This window comes from Sceloporus undulatus, unplaced genomic scaffold (assembly GCF_019175285.1).
Source record: "Sceloporus undulatus isolate JIND9_A2432 ecotype Alabama unplaced genomic scaffold, SceUnd_v1.1 scaffold_15, whole genome shotgun sequence".
In the NCBI taxonomy this organism is placed as follows: Eukaryota; Metazoa; Chordata; class Lepidosauria; order Squamata; family Phrynosomatidae; genus Sceloporus; species Sceloporus undulatus.
This window is the reverse complement of record NW_024802937.1, coordinates 1,973,086-1,989,482: the sequence shown is the minus strand read 5'-3', so window position 1 is coordinate 1,989,482 and position 16,397 is coordinate 1,973,086. Positions and strand designations below refer to the sequence as shown.

Here is a 16,397-nt window from a genome sequence, read left to right as displayed (position 1 = left end):
CGGCCCCCATGTGGAAGGGGCACCGCCGTGTTGTACGTATTCTATACGTACTAGGGTTAGGGGGGTGCGGAAGCACCACCCCTTCCTAACCCTAGTACGTATAGAAGACGTACTATATGGCGGTTTTTATCCCGCCATTGAAGTTCTAGAAATACATCCTTCTCCTACCTGTTACTTTCCTGACTGCATACAATTCTTGTCTGTGTGGAACACTGTAACCATGTTCAGCCAAATTGGGTTACATCTCTCCAGACTTAGCCTATCAGCATAGGAACACTGGTATGTGTGTGTGAAAACATGTGTCTCTGGCTTCCCTCCAGCCTTAGCACACAAAACACCTGAAGAGAGTTTGAGATGCACCAGTTCCCTGAGGAAACTACAGTCAGCAGTCTCTCAGAGAATACCATCTAATTACCATCAATGTTGAGTCTCTTTACATCAGCATTCCCCCATATAAACAGAAAACAAGCTATCCAGGACATTGTATCTGAAGATACTACATCATATCTTGCAAAACTGCAAGCATTTTGTTTGCTGACTCAGAATGACACTTTTTCAGCTCCTGTCCTTAAAGCTTCTCTTCCTGAGATATGCTGATGACATACCTGTCATATTTGAGAAGTTCCCCAAGGACTTTAATAAGTGTCACCCCAACCTAAGCCTAGACTACTCCTGAGTAAATACAAAGAGACCTAATTTCTAGATACTAGTGTATAACTACATAACGGAGATATAAGCAACACCTTATTTTATATATACTGCTGCCTATAAACTCTTATGATTCCATGATCTATTCAGAACACATCTGCTGTCTACAGCAGAATGCTGTGTTACAACTGCACCAGTTCTTACTCAGTGGACAAAGTCTGCATATGCACTGCAGAATTAATGCTGTTAGACACAACTGCCATGGCTCTATGGAATTCTGGGATTTGTAGTTTTGTGAGATATTTAGCCTTCTCTGTCAGAGGGCTCTGGTGCCACAACAAACCAGAAAACCTAGGGCATGTTACAGACTTCCGGAAAGCGGCGGTCTACCTGCGTCATCATTAGCGGCGGCGAGAAGCCCCAGCGGCCAAACCGTGAGGCTTCCTGCCGCCGCTAAGAAGAAGCGCCAAAATGGTTCTTCTTCTTGCGCCGCGGAAATGGCGCACTCACCGCATCATTTCCACGGTGCGACATCCATACGCTATGTGTCTGCAATGTCAACATGCCAGGGGCCGCCATTTTGTACGTGCAGAGTGCGTACTAGGGTTAGGGGTGTGAAGAAGTCACGCCCCTTCCTAACCCTAGTACGCACTCCACATGTACTATATGCCCATGCAGAACGGGCCTAGGTTTCCACAGGATGGAGCCATGAGTATTCACCTAGTCATTTTCCAATGTGAGTTAATTCACCTGGTCGTCTTCCAGTGTGATACATGCTATCATCTGGCAGCCGGCTGCTGCCACAGTCCCAAATGGGTTGTTGGCAGGAGTGTCTTTTTGCCACTCCTTTTCAGGCTGGCTTTGGGCCACCTTAGGTGGCCTCTGAGTGACTTCTGGGCAATTTGGGGTGTGCATCATTTGAACGCCATGCCCCCAAAGCATCCAGAAGGCATTTTATTTGGCCCATGTGTTTCGGCTCAGGTTTTTCACTATATATTGTAAAGAATCTTGGATTCCTTGTTGGGAGAAAAGCAGGATATAATCAAATCAAATTAGGAAATATATTAATAAACAGGTGCTGTGTGTACTGCTCTCTATTCCAACCCAACAGCTGGGGCAGTGTGTATGTGTGCATCATTTAAACAAAGCTGAAATTCAGAGAATCAGCAGTTCAGGTTGCTGCTTTTAACTCTCCCTTTCCTAATCCCTGGTGCTCCCTTTTTTCTGCTCAACAGTTGGTTATCAGGTGTCCAGTTTTTCGATGAGATGTGTGTATCCACTGTCTCTCTGAGTACACTGTATTGGAGCAAAGTTATGGTTTAAAAAACTCCCAACAGCAACCCAAGTACAGTGATGTATAATAAATCCCAGGGTCAGTTTTGACAGTGATCATAATTAGGACTGATCTAACTAGAACTGCTAGTATAAAGATGCTTGGTGTTAATTTCCTTATTACTTTTGACAGAGAGAGAGAGAGAGAGAGAGAGAGAAAGGAAGACTTTAATATAATAAAACATGTACATAATTATCTAAAGAAATGTGTCCCAGTGTTTTAAATTTAGCCTGCAAAGACTGACATTTTGACTGATTTTTATAGGGAGCAGTATATTGTAAAATGCATTACAGTTATAAGTAGTAGTAAAACCCTGTCCAACCTAGCCCATTTCCTTCTTGGCTAGATAATACGAAACATATCTATGTAACATACAAGCATCTGTCCAACAGCCCTGAGCCATCTCCTCCAGACAGCTGTTTTGCACAAGGGGGCATTGTCTGAAAAACCTTGTATCATATTACTTCAAACACTGAGGGAAGCAACCCTGATCTCAGTTGCGAGGGTACCGAGGAAACTTCAATCTCGCCTGCTTTTCTCATGAAATTACTGTCTGAGCCATAAACTTCCATGAACTTTCTGAAGCCACAAGAATTCACCTGCAGGTCAGCTAACACCCTTCTCCACAATTTCAGCAGTGATTACAAATTAAATGGCTAAGAAATAATGTCTATAATGAGTGTTATCATATATATTTATTAGGCATACTTGCATAGCAAACTCCTTCAGGAAGCTGCAACCAACATCATCACACAAAAACTGCAGATTACATAATAAAAGGAACCAGTAATAGTTGTATTAAATGATAGATATGCTGTTCAGATGGTAAATGTCTCACTTCATCACTGTAGTCATATGACCCCCTTTGTAGTTCTTAAACTATTTTATGGTTAGCTGCAAAAAGTCAGCAGTTTAAGACATTTAAAAAATCCTGGCCTTCCTCTGTTGAGCTCAGACCATGATATGGTTCTTTTCCAATAATTTGATCTCCACAACAACCCCGTGCAGTAGATTAAGGTGAAAGAATGTGCCTCGAATCAAATGGAACCTAGTATGAGAGGGAATTTGAATATGGATCTCTCACAGATTGTTTTAGGTTGTATCTAAACTATACACTTATGGTCCTATGATTGCACTTTAATTGCGTATGGAATCCAAGGATTTGTAGTTTCTAATGATATAGTTCAGGGGATTACCTAGAGAATTCTAACTATCCCACTAAACTACATCCCAGGAGTCCACACAACAGAGAGATGACAGTTGAAGTATCAGACTACTATAAATGTTCAGTGTGGAGAGACTCACAGAACAAGTGAAGGGTAAGTGGTGGATAGCTGTGGACTCCACTTACTTTTTCCAGGCCTTGATCCCAACAAATGTGGTGCACGCTGTGAAATCCCCACGTGCCACAAATAAAACAAATTACAGTGGGCCTTCCCCTGTGTGGGGGACCCTTTCCGGGGACCCCCCCCCCCCCCCCCCCGGGTTCATGGAAAATACCATGTATGCTTGAGCCCCATTGAAAACAATAGGGCTTGTGCATGTGGTGTGGCATGGCGCACGTGCCATTGCCTCTTCTGGTACATGGCTACAGTGTAAGCTGAAAGCTGTGTATGGTGTGTCCGCATATGATGCGGGCACACTGTATGTCTTGTTTTAAAGGATAATTATGCTCCTAGAAACTGCCTGAAAGCACAGTTCTCCTTTCAAATGGAGCAAACCATGCAGACTTCACTTTAATCCAAGAATGTGACCTGTGCTGGCTTTCATGGAGATGAAATTTTCCCTCAGACTAACTAGTGTGTCCTACCTGGCCATCCTTTGACCACAATGTTTATGGTGGGGTGAGGTAGTGAGATAAAGAGAACTAATGACATAGAAATGAATGGGTTTCCTGGTGCACCTCTGTGTACTGGACTACCACTCTCACCATTGCCAAACAATAGAACATATTACGTGTGTTGCTATGGATCATGGGAGCTGTATTACTGGAAGTAACTGGTAGGCAGCTACTTCAATTGGTTTTCTCAACATATCCTGCCCAAACTAACAGTATATCCATGTAAAATGAACCCTGGAAAATGATTAACCATCCATTATGAAGCCTCACCCTCCCTCCAGTCCATCTGCCTTGGTCCAGGCCTTGGAGGTAGAGAGGAACTGCTGGACCTCTTACCCTTTCCCTCCACCACTCCCTTCTCCTTCTGTGTCATGTCTTTTTAGATTGTAAGCCCGAGGGCAAGGAATCGTCTAACTAAAAGATTGTATGTACAGCGCTGTGTAAATTTACAGCGTTTCATAAATAAAGGTTAATAATAATAATAAGGTCAGGCAAGCCTTGCAAAAGTAGACAAAAACATGTTTCAAAATCTCCTCATACATTGCACCAATCCCAACAGATCTTTATTGTATAACATCTACTACAAAATATATACTATATGTTGCTACCTTACTTTATCTAACAAATGCAACATTTTCTACATAAATCCAGAATATCACAATATCCTTCTTGGCTGCCTTACTGTCACTGTTTTATAGTATCCCTGTTCCTTTCTGGAGGGGCAAACCCGGAAGGTGGTTTTCAGAAACTACTGTTCAATCCCTTGGTCGTTGGCCTGTTGGGTTCCTCAGGGTTCAGTTTGTCCCTGTGATGGGCAAGATTATCTGGAATTATGGAATTATGAAACACGTCTCTATCTCTTCTTTCCATCTACTTCCCAAGAAAATGTTTTTGTACTAGTCTGCTGTCAGTAATGGACTGGATGAAGTCAGTGTCTGCTGTCAGTAATGGGCTAGATGAAGGCAAACAAATTGCAGCTTAATTCAGAGAAGACAGAGGTGCTTCTGATCACTCAAAAGGGACAACAGTGATTCAGCCTGTGCTGGTTGGGGTTACACTCCCACTGAAAACAAAAGTTTGAAGTTTGGGGACACTCCTGGATTCAGCCTACAGCCCAAAAGCCCAGGTTTCAGTGGTGACCAGGAATACCTTTGCACAGTTAGGACTTGTGCACCAGCTGTACCCTTTCCTTGAAAAATCAGATCTGGGCATGGTGGCACACTATTTAGTTACATCCTGGTTGGATTTCTGTGATGTGCACAATGTGGGGCTGCCTTTGAGGAGTGTTTGAAAATGTAAGATGGTCCAAAGAGCTGGAGCCAGATTGTAAACTGGCATAGGCTATAGGGAGTACTTAACTTCCTTGTTGTAACAGCACCACTTGCTGCAGGTCCATTTCCAGCACAATTCAAAGTCCTGATTATGGTCTGTAAACCCTTATATGGTTCTAGTTTAGTGTATCTGAAGGACTGAACCTCCCCTTGGTTTGAGCTTTGCTATGAAGACCCTTGTCTCTGTCCCACCACCATCACAAGTATAGTTGGTGGGAACATGGGAGAGGGCCTTCTTGGTGGCTGCCTAAGCATTGGAACTCCTTTCCAAAAGAAGTTATACTGGCATCCTTCCAGCAATGTTTCCACAAGCAGGTTAAAACTACATTTTAAAAAACCAGCAATCCTTTGAAAACTGATTGTTTAAGGGGACTGGATCCTAAAGATCTAGATTCTCTGTGTTTTGTTTGTCATTTTTAAGAGTTATATATGGTATATTTTTATCTACGTCTCTTTTAACTCTTGTAAGCCGCTTTCAGTCCCAAATCAGGAAAAAGGCAGGATGATGGTGGTGGTGGTGGTGATGATGAAGATGATATCATCAGCCACCACCACCTTAGAAATTCTGCAATGCTTAACAAGATCAACCCTCTTCACAGATGTGAAACAAAACGATATGCATAAGATTATGCCCAATTATTTTCAATGTACCTTCAACAGGCAAAAGAGGCAACAGAGATATTTCGGCTTTATAATCATTAAGCTTTGAGGGGGAATAATGACACAGATCTCTTCATGCAAAAATATTTGAATTACTTACTCTCTTCCGGCAGGTGGTTTTCTTGTTCTTCTCTTTCCATTTGTTGACACCAGCCTTCCATGCGTTCTCTCTCTGCCTGAAGAAGCTTCAAGAACCAGTGTCCATCTCTGTGACACACTGATCTTTGAACAGCCTCAATTGGATCTTCAATTATAGAATCAATCCAGGGATCCGGTGGAGGTAAAATGGAAGGATCAAAATCTGTATCAAAGTCATCATCCACTGTGCACGCATGATAATGGTTTCCTGAGCCTTGTATGCTTACAGTGGAAGTGCTGGCATCTCGAGAATACTGTCTTGACATTTGGCCAGGATATGAATGGTCTTCTTGAGGGTCCATGGACATTTCAAAGTTCTCATGGAAATCCATGTCTGCTTGAACTGCTGTTGTAACACTGTTTGACCGGGTAAACCTGCGGAAACTAAACAACACAAAATAGAAAGCTTAGGCAACACAGATGCACAGATGGGCAAATACTTTTGACAGATAAATAGCTGAGAATGTGGAACAGTCCAGTATTTATAGTCCCAGCACTGAGAATCTGAGATGACAATTATATGTTACTTTTTAAATGGCTATTGTATATTAATTTTATCAGGTTTTCATAATGGTCTAATTTTATGCAAATTTTAAATAATGTTATATAATTGCTTTACACAATCTTGCAGATTTGCTCCATGCATTTCAGCTGGTTTTAGATGTAATGAGTTTTAGTTCTCAAAGTTTTTGCTGGTCTCTCTGGAAGACTGATGTGATATAAAGACAACTTTTGGAAGGAAGGCAGGCATTTATATCAGTGACTAGACACAGGAGGAAAGGATTAAACATTGTTAAAGCAACACTTGGATCTTCTTTAATTGAATTATTACAATATAATTGGTCTATTAAACCCTTTATTTTCCCCCCGATTCCAAACTTTTTCATAATTATTTTTAATGTTGGCCATTCCACACAATCAAATGCTTAAAAACACTTGGATCTTCTACCTTGCTTCTCTCTCCCCACTGCTGCCCAAGTCTGATTTAACTTTAGATATAAGTGCTGATAACCACCCCTTGGTGGGGCTACCCTTCTTCAGTAAGTACACCAAGACTGATGTGTAATAGAATCATAAAAATCATAGAATCATAGAGTTGGAAGAGACCACAAGGGCCATCCAGTCCAACCCCCTGCCATGCAGGAAATCCAAATCAAAGCATCCCCGACAGATAGCCATCCAGTCTCTGTTTGAAGACCTTCAAGGAAGGAGACTCCACCACACTCCGAGGGAGTGTGTTCCACTGTCAAACAGCCCTTACTGTCAGGAAGTTCCTTCTAATGTTGAGGTGGAATCTCTTCCTGTAGCTTGCATCCATTGTTCTGGGTCCTAGTTTCTGGAGCAGCAGAAAACAAGCTTTCTCCCTCCTCAATATGACATACATTTAAGTATTTAAACAGGGCTATCATATCACCTCTTAACCTTCTCTTCTCCAGCCTAAACATCCCCAGCTCCCTAAGTCGTTCCTCGTAGGGCATGGCTTACAGACCCTTCACCATTTTAGTTGCTCTCCTTTGGATGTGTTCCAGTTTCTCCACATCCTTTTTAAATTGTGGTGCCCAGAACTGGACACAATATTCCAGGTGGGGCCTGATCGGAGGAGAATATAATGGCACTAACTTCCCTTGATCTAGACACTATACTTCTATTGAGGCAGCCTAAAATCGCATTGGCCTTTTTAGCTGCCACATCGCACTGTTGATTCATGTTCAACTTGTGGTCTACTTGGACTCCTAGATTGCTTTCACACACAGGTTACATACACACTTTAACCCATTGTTCACACTGACAAATAAAAAACACGTAGTTGTTAGATTTGTATGCCATGGTGTCTTAACTTGCAGAAAGCTAATAAATTTCAGTGGATCTTATTTCCATAAAATGCCTGGACTCCAGTGGTCTACATCAGCAGTAGCCAGAGTAAAACAGTGAACCAAGATTTCATTCTTCTTTATATAAATCCAATAGTCAGATGGAGAAGATCAACATTGTGCAACACCTTGCCTACAACAGGCAACTCTTACACAGAATCAAAACAATATGGTCCAAATCACACTGCAGAAATAATCCGGTTTGACACCACTTTAACTGCCCTGGCTCAGTACTAGGAAATCCTGGGAACTGTAGGTTATTGTGGCACTGGTGTCTCACAAAACTACAGTTCCTAGAATTCCTAGCACTGAGCCAGCGCAGTTAAAGCGGTCTCAAACTGGATTTTTTTTGCAGTGTGTTTTGGACCTATGACATATTTCTTCCTTTTTTCAACATGTTTTAACTTCAAAAAACTCTTCCACTCCATCTCAGTAAAACTAAGGAGCAATGCTTAATTCACTGCTTAATTCTGATGAAATGGGCAGCCACAAAAGGCCAACAAAGAATCTAACATCATTTAAAGTATGATTCATCCTCTTGATCGGAAAGCATCACTGAGAGACATGGGAAACTCATCTTACAAGACAAGACAAAACAAAACAAAACAAAACAAAAAACAATTAGGATTGTAGATCCTCCAGATTTGTAAATAGAAGACGTGAAGGTGGGAAAGAAGGGGTTATTCAGCATTGAAGATTTTTCCACAGAAAAGCTATTTTCTGCAAAATAACTGCTGATAGTATACAATACAGAATAAATGAGGCATCCCTCACTTACTACACACACGCACCTTTACTTAACAGCATAAACTAAGAATTTCTTCATGCTGATGCATGTTTTGATGCACAGTGTTAAGTAGTGCAAAAGCACATTATGTAAGATCCATTTGCACAGACAAGCTACAGTCCTGGCGTAGGAGTTTGCTCCTTATGTTATGTTCCTTCTTAGTATTTGTGGTATGCTAACCCAACACTCCTTCTCTCCCTCCCCACAAGAAAAGGATCCAGAAGTGGCACTGAAATTTAGTGAATGTTAAATGTCTCTGTAATGACAGCAGTTTCAAAAGAACTAATGAAGTAGAAGGAATGCTTCCAGGCAGACTGAACTCCCTCCCCAACCCTGTCATTTACCTTATACTGTAGTCTCTTTCCATCTTACAAATTGTACCTAATAAACTCTGAGTCAGCTACTGAGGCTATGCCTCCTGGCATCACCTTTTATGACACAGATTAATACCCATGTTGGAAAAATAAGGTATAAATGAGGTCCTGACTATTGCTTTCTTAGTATCCACATGCACTGCAGAATCATGCATTTTGATTTCCACTTGCTATCAAATACAAACGTTTAATTGAGAATGTATAAAATCCTGTGTTTGGATGACTATGACATAGTATTAAAGGTAGTATATTTTAGAACTTGCACCCACTCTGTTCTGAGGGTAAACTAGCATAAAAGACAGGCTCTGTTCAGCATATAGTAATGCGTTGACCTAGTTTTGTGTGCCTTTATGTTTATTTAGACAACACTGTGGTACAGCCTTGCTGGGTGGACTATCCTTGGCAATAGTGTGTGTAAACATCTGTGCCTTGAAAAGAAGCATGGATCTACTGTGGGAATTAATAACTCATCATCATCTTAGAACTAAACAGTTCAAAGGACTGCCTCCAGATGCACTACCTTGGTAAACATAGTGTTCAACAAAGTCCTCTGCTCATTTTTCAGAGGACTTTGATTACTGTTGTCATGCGGCTAAATAAAAAGAAATACCAAGTAGTTTGTCTGATAAACAATGGCCGGTTACAGACCGGCACTTTAGTGCGTGATGAGCAGCCATAGGGTCTACAAAAGGGCTTGTGGTTTAGTGCGTGCTTTTCCGCACTAACGTTGGCCCCTTCCATACCTTACGGCCGCCGCCGTGAGGACGTCACAGCCCCTCTGCCTCTAGACGGGGCGGCCGGACTTGAACATCCTCACTCTGCGGCAGGGCGCCTAGGGCGCCTTTCGCGGACCAGGAAGAGCTCCGTTTCGGAGGCTCCTTCCTGTCCGCAGCGCCGCTTTGCTTGCTGGGCGCCAGCCTTTAGACGGACTGCGCCCAGCGAAGCAGGGAGAAGGGGCCAAGGCCCTATTCTCCCCCTCCCCGCCGCCCGCGGGTGTCCTTGGGCTTGAAGCCCGCAAGGACACCCCTTTAGGCTGCGGGGAAGCATCCGTTTTTGCGCTTCCCCGCAGCCTGAAAAGCGGTCCATCGGCCTTAGCGCTCCGTCTACAGCCTCAGCCCCATCAGGCGGGGAAAGGCTGGCAGCCCGCCTCAAAGAGGCGGTCTGTAACCCGCCGACAACAGATTGAAGATAGAATCATAGAATCGTAGAGTTGGAAGAGACCGCACGGGCCATCCAGTCCAACCCCCTGCTATGCAGGAAATCACAATCAAAGCATCTCCGACAGATGGCCATCCAGCCTCTGTTTGAAGACCTCTAAGGAAGGAGACTCCACTACACTCCGAGGGAGTGTGTTCCACTGTCGAACAGCCCTTACTGTCAGGACGTTCCTCCTAATGTTGAGGTGGAATCTCTTTTCCTGCAGCTTGCATCCATTGTTCCGGGTCCTAGTCTCTGAAGCAGCAGAAAACAAGCTTGCTCCCTCCTCAACATGACATCCCTTCAAATATTTAAACAGGGCTATCATATCACCTCTTAGTCTTCTTTTCTCCAAGCTAAACATCTCCAGCTCCTTAAGTTGTTCCTCATAAGGCATGGTTTCCAGACCCTTCACCATTTTTGTCGCCCTCCTTTGGACACGCTCCAGTTTCTCAATGCCCTTTTTAATTGTGGTGCCCAGAACTGGACACAATAATCCAGGTGGGGCCTGACCAAAGCAGAATACAGTGGCACTATTACTTCCCTTGATCTAGACATTATACTTCTATTGATACAGCCTAAAATTGCATTGGCCTTTTTAGCTGCCGTATCGCACTGCTGACTCATGTTCAACTTGTGGTCTACTTGGACTCCTAGATTCCTTTCACACGTAGTTTCATTCAGCCATGTGTCCCCCATCCTATATCTGTGCATTTCATTTTTCCGCCCTAAGTGCAGTACCTTACATTTCTCTGTGTTGAATTTCATTTTGTTAGCTTTGGCCCAGTTTTCTAGTCTGTGGTGTTGGCAAACCATTATAAGATTTTTGAACAGAGTTACATACAACTCATTGGCCCAACTCTAAACATGGAAGCAGGGTTTTCCACTGCTGAAAAAATGTTCAGTGGTGAAACATTGGCAAGCTCCTGTGATTTTTAAAACTCCTCATTTGATAAAAACCTGGGTCATTTCTTTTCCATTTTTTTGGGAAAACGCAGGGTACAAATACAGGATAATAATAAAATAACAATAAGGACAACAACAACAACAATAGTGATTGTGGAAGTCTGCCTGTTGCTTAAGTTAGTAGAACACTATTATTTTACTGTACTTGAATACAATATAAAACCAAATCTCTCTTGTTCCACAATGCAATGTTCTGTTTAATGGTAAAATTGTTGTATTCCAGAACCAATCTAGCACATCCTGTGATCCACCAGGCTAAACACTACGCATGTATCTTTTCAGTACCTGGCAGACAACAAATAAAGGAGATTTATAAAAAACCCTTATGTAAGTCTTCTCAAACATATTTTAGTTGCTATCTACCTGATTTGGTCAAGTCATGCTTTCTACACCTGAGATAAAGGCAATGGCAAATCGCCTTTGAATAAATCTTGCAAGAAAACCCTAGAACAGTGTCACCATAAGCCAGATCCAACTTGAACAGATATAATAGCAACATCAAACTAGGCACTGAAAAAATTGAAATTGTCAGGTACCTTGCACCCTTTCCACAGCTGTGTACAAGAGTTGTGTTTCCTATATGTCTACATTCTGTATTACAGATTTACAACATAGCTCATAAAGACAGACCACCAAGACTTGATAAGTCAAGTTTGCCCAACAGTTGATACATCAATGTGAATGTAGTCACATGCAGTGGTTAGTCCCACTGTTTCTGCAGTCTTGGGTAAGTAGGAAATAAAAGGGGGTAAAGCTGAGACATGGCTAGATCACAACATATTCCTGGGGCATTCAGCTCTATGGATCACTAACCTTGGTAAATAATAATAATAATAATTTTTTTATTTCTATCCCGCTTTTTGCCAGGCAATCAAAGTGGCGTACAACAGGTTAAAATACATCCATATATACATAATACCCCCCTTAAAACAAGATTAAGCAATGTAAGATTAAAAACTACATATTAAAACCGACTAAGCTAAGCTGGTAGACAATTGAGTTTTGGATTGGTGGTGATCAGTGGCAGCTTCATAAATCTTTCTAATGTGGTTCTTATAGGTTCCTTGCTTAGTATGCTGTAAACCTCAGTACCTTTGTGCTCATTCATGCCCTACAGGCACAAGGTGTAATAATTACAGCCTCTGAGAACTATGACAGTTACCTGGCCTAAAGTGCACAAAACCATGAAACCATAGACTGGCTAAACCAGTATAGAACACAATACAGAGTCTGTTCTGGACAGCAACAGCAGGTTTATTTGCATGCATGCATTTCCTTGCCTCTGCACTTGTATTCCCTTTCGAGAGCCTTGTTTACATTTTTAGTCAAAGGAGATTTTCTCTTTGTGCAGCTGGTGTTGAACAAATTACAGACAATTGATTATATTAATTGTACACTATTTATCTTGTTGCCTTGCAAATTTAATTGTATACAAATTTATATGAACTGGCTATGGTGGTAAGTGAAACAAAGTTGAAATCGAACTCATCTGAATGGAACTTACAGGTGTTTGACTGCTGCTGCCTGCTTCATTATAATTGTTTAGAACAGATGGCGGTTGCTGGATTCATCCCAGAGAAGGAAGGAGATAAATCAGGTAACACAACACTTTCATGAGGGAACATTCAGTTGGTGAAACACTAGCAAGCTCCTGTGATCTGTACAACTTTTCATTTAATAAAACTAGGGCCCAAAATATATGTCATTAGCAATTACATTAAGTGGTTGTTTTTTTTTAACTACAGGGGCTGGATTATTTTAATGTTTGACCACAACATGCCAGAAGAGTATTCAACACTTTGTTCCCCAACTAAAATCCTGATCAAGATTGTTCCCCACTTTGCATCCCATGAGGTTTAGGAAGGAAAATTCTACTGTCACAATTAATTGGCGACATATACACATACAGTAGGTCCTTGTTATCCACTGGGGTTTGGTTCCAGGAATCCCCGTGGATAACAAAATACGTGGATGCTGAAGTCCCATTAAATACAGTGGCACAGTAAAATGGTGCCCCTTATATATAATGGAAAATCAAAGTTTGCTATTTGGAATTGATACTTTTTCAAGCCATGGCTTGAAAATCCATGGCTAAGGAGGCCCAACTGTGTACAGTGCTGAGAACAGGTTGTCTTCTAAGCCAAATTAGAAGTGATGCCAGGAGCTTTCTTCCTAAAGCTTGTGGCTCGGGGGGGGGGGGCAGACCTATAAAGGCTATCTGCTAATGGGGAAAAAACATTTGTCATTTCAGTAGGTAGTGATCTAATTCTATGGATCTTAAAAACCTAGATCCAGTGTGGTGTAATGGTTTCAGTGTTGGACTACAACTGGGAGATCAGGGTTTGAATCCCTGCTTGACCTTGGAAATCCACTGGGTAATCTTGAGCAAGTCACAATCTCTCAGCATCTGAAGAAGGCAAAGGCAAACTCCTCTGAAAACCAAGAAAACCCTGTAATAAGTTTGCCTTAGGGTTGACATAAATCAGAAATGACTTGAAGACACACAACAACAACAAAAGCAACAGCAACAACAAGAACAGTCTTAGAAATCTACAGGCCTTACTTCCAATTACATGACAAAATGCTCTTTGAGGCCAAGAGCATAGGGTTCTGGTAAGAGGAATGGGGAAACAGGACATTTTTAGAAATGTTTCTTCTCTCACACAGCATCCATACCACCTATATGTAGTACCAAAGGGTACAACACTCCTATGGAACAGATTAGTGGATGGAGATGGGACACTACAGGAAAAGGGAGAATTAGTGAAAATAATGTCCTTCTTTGTTCCAATGACAGAAATATCTGGTGAATCAAAGAACATTCTAGTGTCAGTAGTGTGACACTAATTGGAAATAACCTAATGTGTTTAGGATTGGGGTGTCGTGCTGTGACTCTAACCACAAGTAGTTAGAAATATGTTACACTGATATATTAGCTTACAGTTGTAAACCGCTTAGACACTGCTTAGGCGGTATGAAGCAGTATATAAATGAAGCTTGTTTGTTTAACACATTGACAACCATGGGAACTCAAGCTATCTTGAATGCCCAAGATGAATGCAAAACAATTTGTAAAACGAATAAGCAATAATGTCAAGATAGAAGTACTTAGAGTCATAATCCATGCTGGCTCTCCATTTTCACAAAATAGACTTTAATCCCAATGTAGACACATTGAATCAATTACTAAATGGTGAGTTGATACTTATGTAAATTACACTGAATCATTGGGTTGCAAGCCAAAGTCATAATATGTATACACTTTTCAGATTCAAAAGACACTTTACAGAAGTATGTTAGTGAGAAACACTTGATATAAGGTCTTTGTATTTCAGATGAAAGAAAGCCAGCATGGTATAGTGAATGTTGAACTATTTCATTATCTATTGATATGCTGCCTTTCTCCTTATGTGGAACTAGATGAGTGGGACCAGATCTGGATTCTAGGAGACCAGGATTCAAATCCTACTCAGCCAAGGAAACTCACTGGGAGACCTTGGGCAAATCAAATTCTCTCATCTTTTCATTCTCTCAGAGGAAGGTCAAACCCCCTCTGAACAAATCTTGCCAAGAAAACCCTGTGATAGATTCACCAGGGGGTTAACCATAAGCTGGAAACAACTTGAAGGCACACAACAAAATCTCAGATAAATCATAATTTGCATAAGCTACAACTTCTCATTGAAAGAACTCAGATCAGTGAGATGAGTTTCAACATAAGAACAGCATAACAGGTGTCATACTGAAGTAGTGAAGATTTCTAACAATCATATGCTTTTATTAAATATTCATCTGTAATATGGCTCTACTTTGTGTTTCTCTCTTTGTGCTTGATCTGGGACAAGCAAAGTTCATTCCATTTTAGGGAAACTGATTTAAATTCACTCAGCTGTGTTATCAAAATGACATCTAAATGGTAATGATAAGATAAGCTTTTTGTATACAGCAAGAGACCTTCAGTCTCATAGGTTGATTCAGTTGGCCCTTCTTATACACAGATTTTTTATACACGGATTCAAGCATCCGTGGTTTGAAAATATTCCAAAACCTTGTTTTTATATTTTTTTTAAGGGACACCATTTTGCTATGTCATTATATTTAATGGGACTTGAGCATACACAGATTTTGTTATCCACGGGGGATCGTGGAACCAAACCCCAGTGTATAACAAGGGTCCACTGTAGTTTCTTCCTTTCTAGAAATTCATAATTGGTTAGAATTTACCTTTGGTAATTAGAGCAAGAGATCCCCATATATCACCACTATTTGAAACAGTAACACTTAAAGGGTGGCATTAAAATAATACTTTTATAGAACCCGAAAGACAACACTCACCTTTTCAGTGGATTTGTTACAACCCTTATAAATATCACTACTAAGCTGGAAAATCATTCTGTACATGCTAACAGCAGCAAGGATTATATTCTGTACATGGTAACAACAGCAAGGTATTGTATTTTGAAGATTAGATGTTTTCAACAAATATCCAAAGTTATGAATTTATGGTAAATAAATAGAATATTATCAAAGATAAAACTTCTTTCAGTTTATGACAATTTATGGCAATCTCTACTATACCAGGTGTATACACCTTCTGTACATATTATCTTATCTTATAATTATCTTATTATGTTAATCAACATTATCATCCTTTATTATTACTATGATTATTTTAAATTAGTTTTTACATGTTTAGAGAATTTATAGAAATATCAATTATGAATTCTGTAAGATTTTGTTAATAATGAAACTTAATAGGTTAAGACAAAGTTTGGAATCAGAAGGTATTGTAGAAACTTTGTACTGACCTGGTGAATCATTTTAATTGAGCTGAAAGAATATATTACAGAGGTAGAAGAAACAAAATAAGCAATTAAAATAAAGAAAGGGAACAAAAAGTGAACATATGAACCAGTTCTGGAGAACAGGGGGGTAAGAGGAAGTCACAATGGCATGTTATAGATGGGCCTAAGCGGCGCTGTCGTCGCGCCATGAATACGCGTGAGGGGCGCCGCTTAAGGATGCGCCTTGCCCCTCGTGCGTATTCCGTACGTCAAGATGGCGGCGCCCTATACAGATGGGCACAGCCATCTTGACGTAACGGACGCTGTGTGTCTGGACGTCCAAACCTGGAAGAGACGTCACAAATACGCACTTTGGCATTTGCGGCGTCTCTTCCAGGTTGCCGGAAGGAGTGCGATTTGCGCGCTCCTTTTTTACAGCGCGGGGGAGTCGCACGGTTTGGCTGCAGC

At 41.2% G+C, this 16,397-nt stretch overlaps 1 protein-coding gene across 5 annotated transcripts in view; it reads right to left on the bottom strand.

The window, feature by feature from the left end:
* LOC121917319 (disks large-associated protein 1-like) overlaps window positions 1-16,397 on the bottom strand; it is a 412,347-nt gene that overhangs the window by 19,803 nt on the left and 376,147 nt on the right. For all 5 annotated transcript variants that reach the window (XM_042443197.1, XM_042443195.1, XM_042443196.1 and 2 more), the window contains one exon: window positions 5,913-6,334. In XM_042443197.1, coding sequence (XP_042299131.1) covers window positions 5,913-6,334 — 422 coding nt within the window. The remainder of the gene's footprint in view (window positions 1-5,912; window positions 6,335-16,397) is intronic.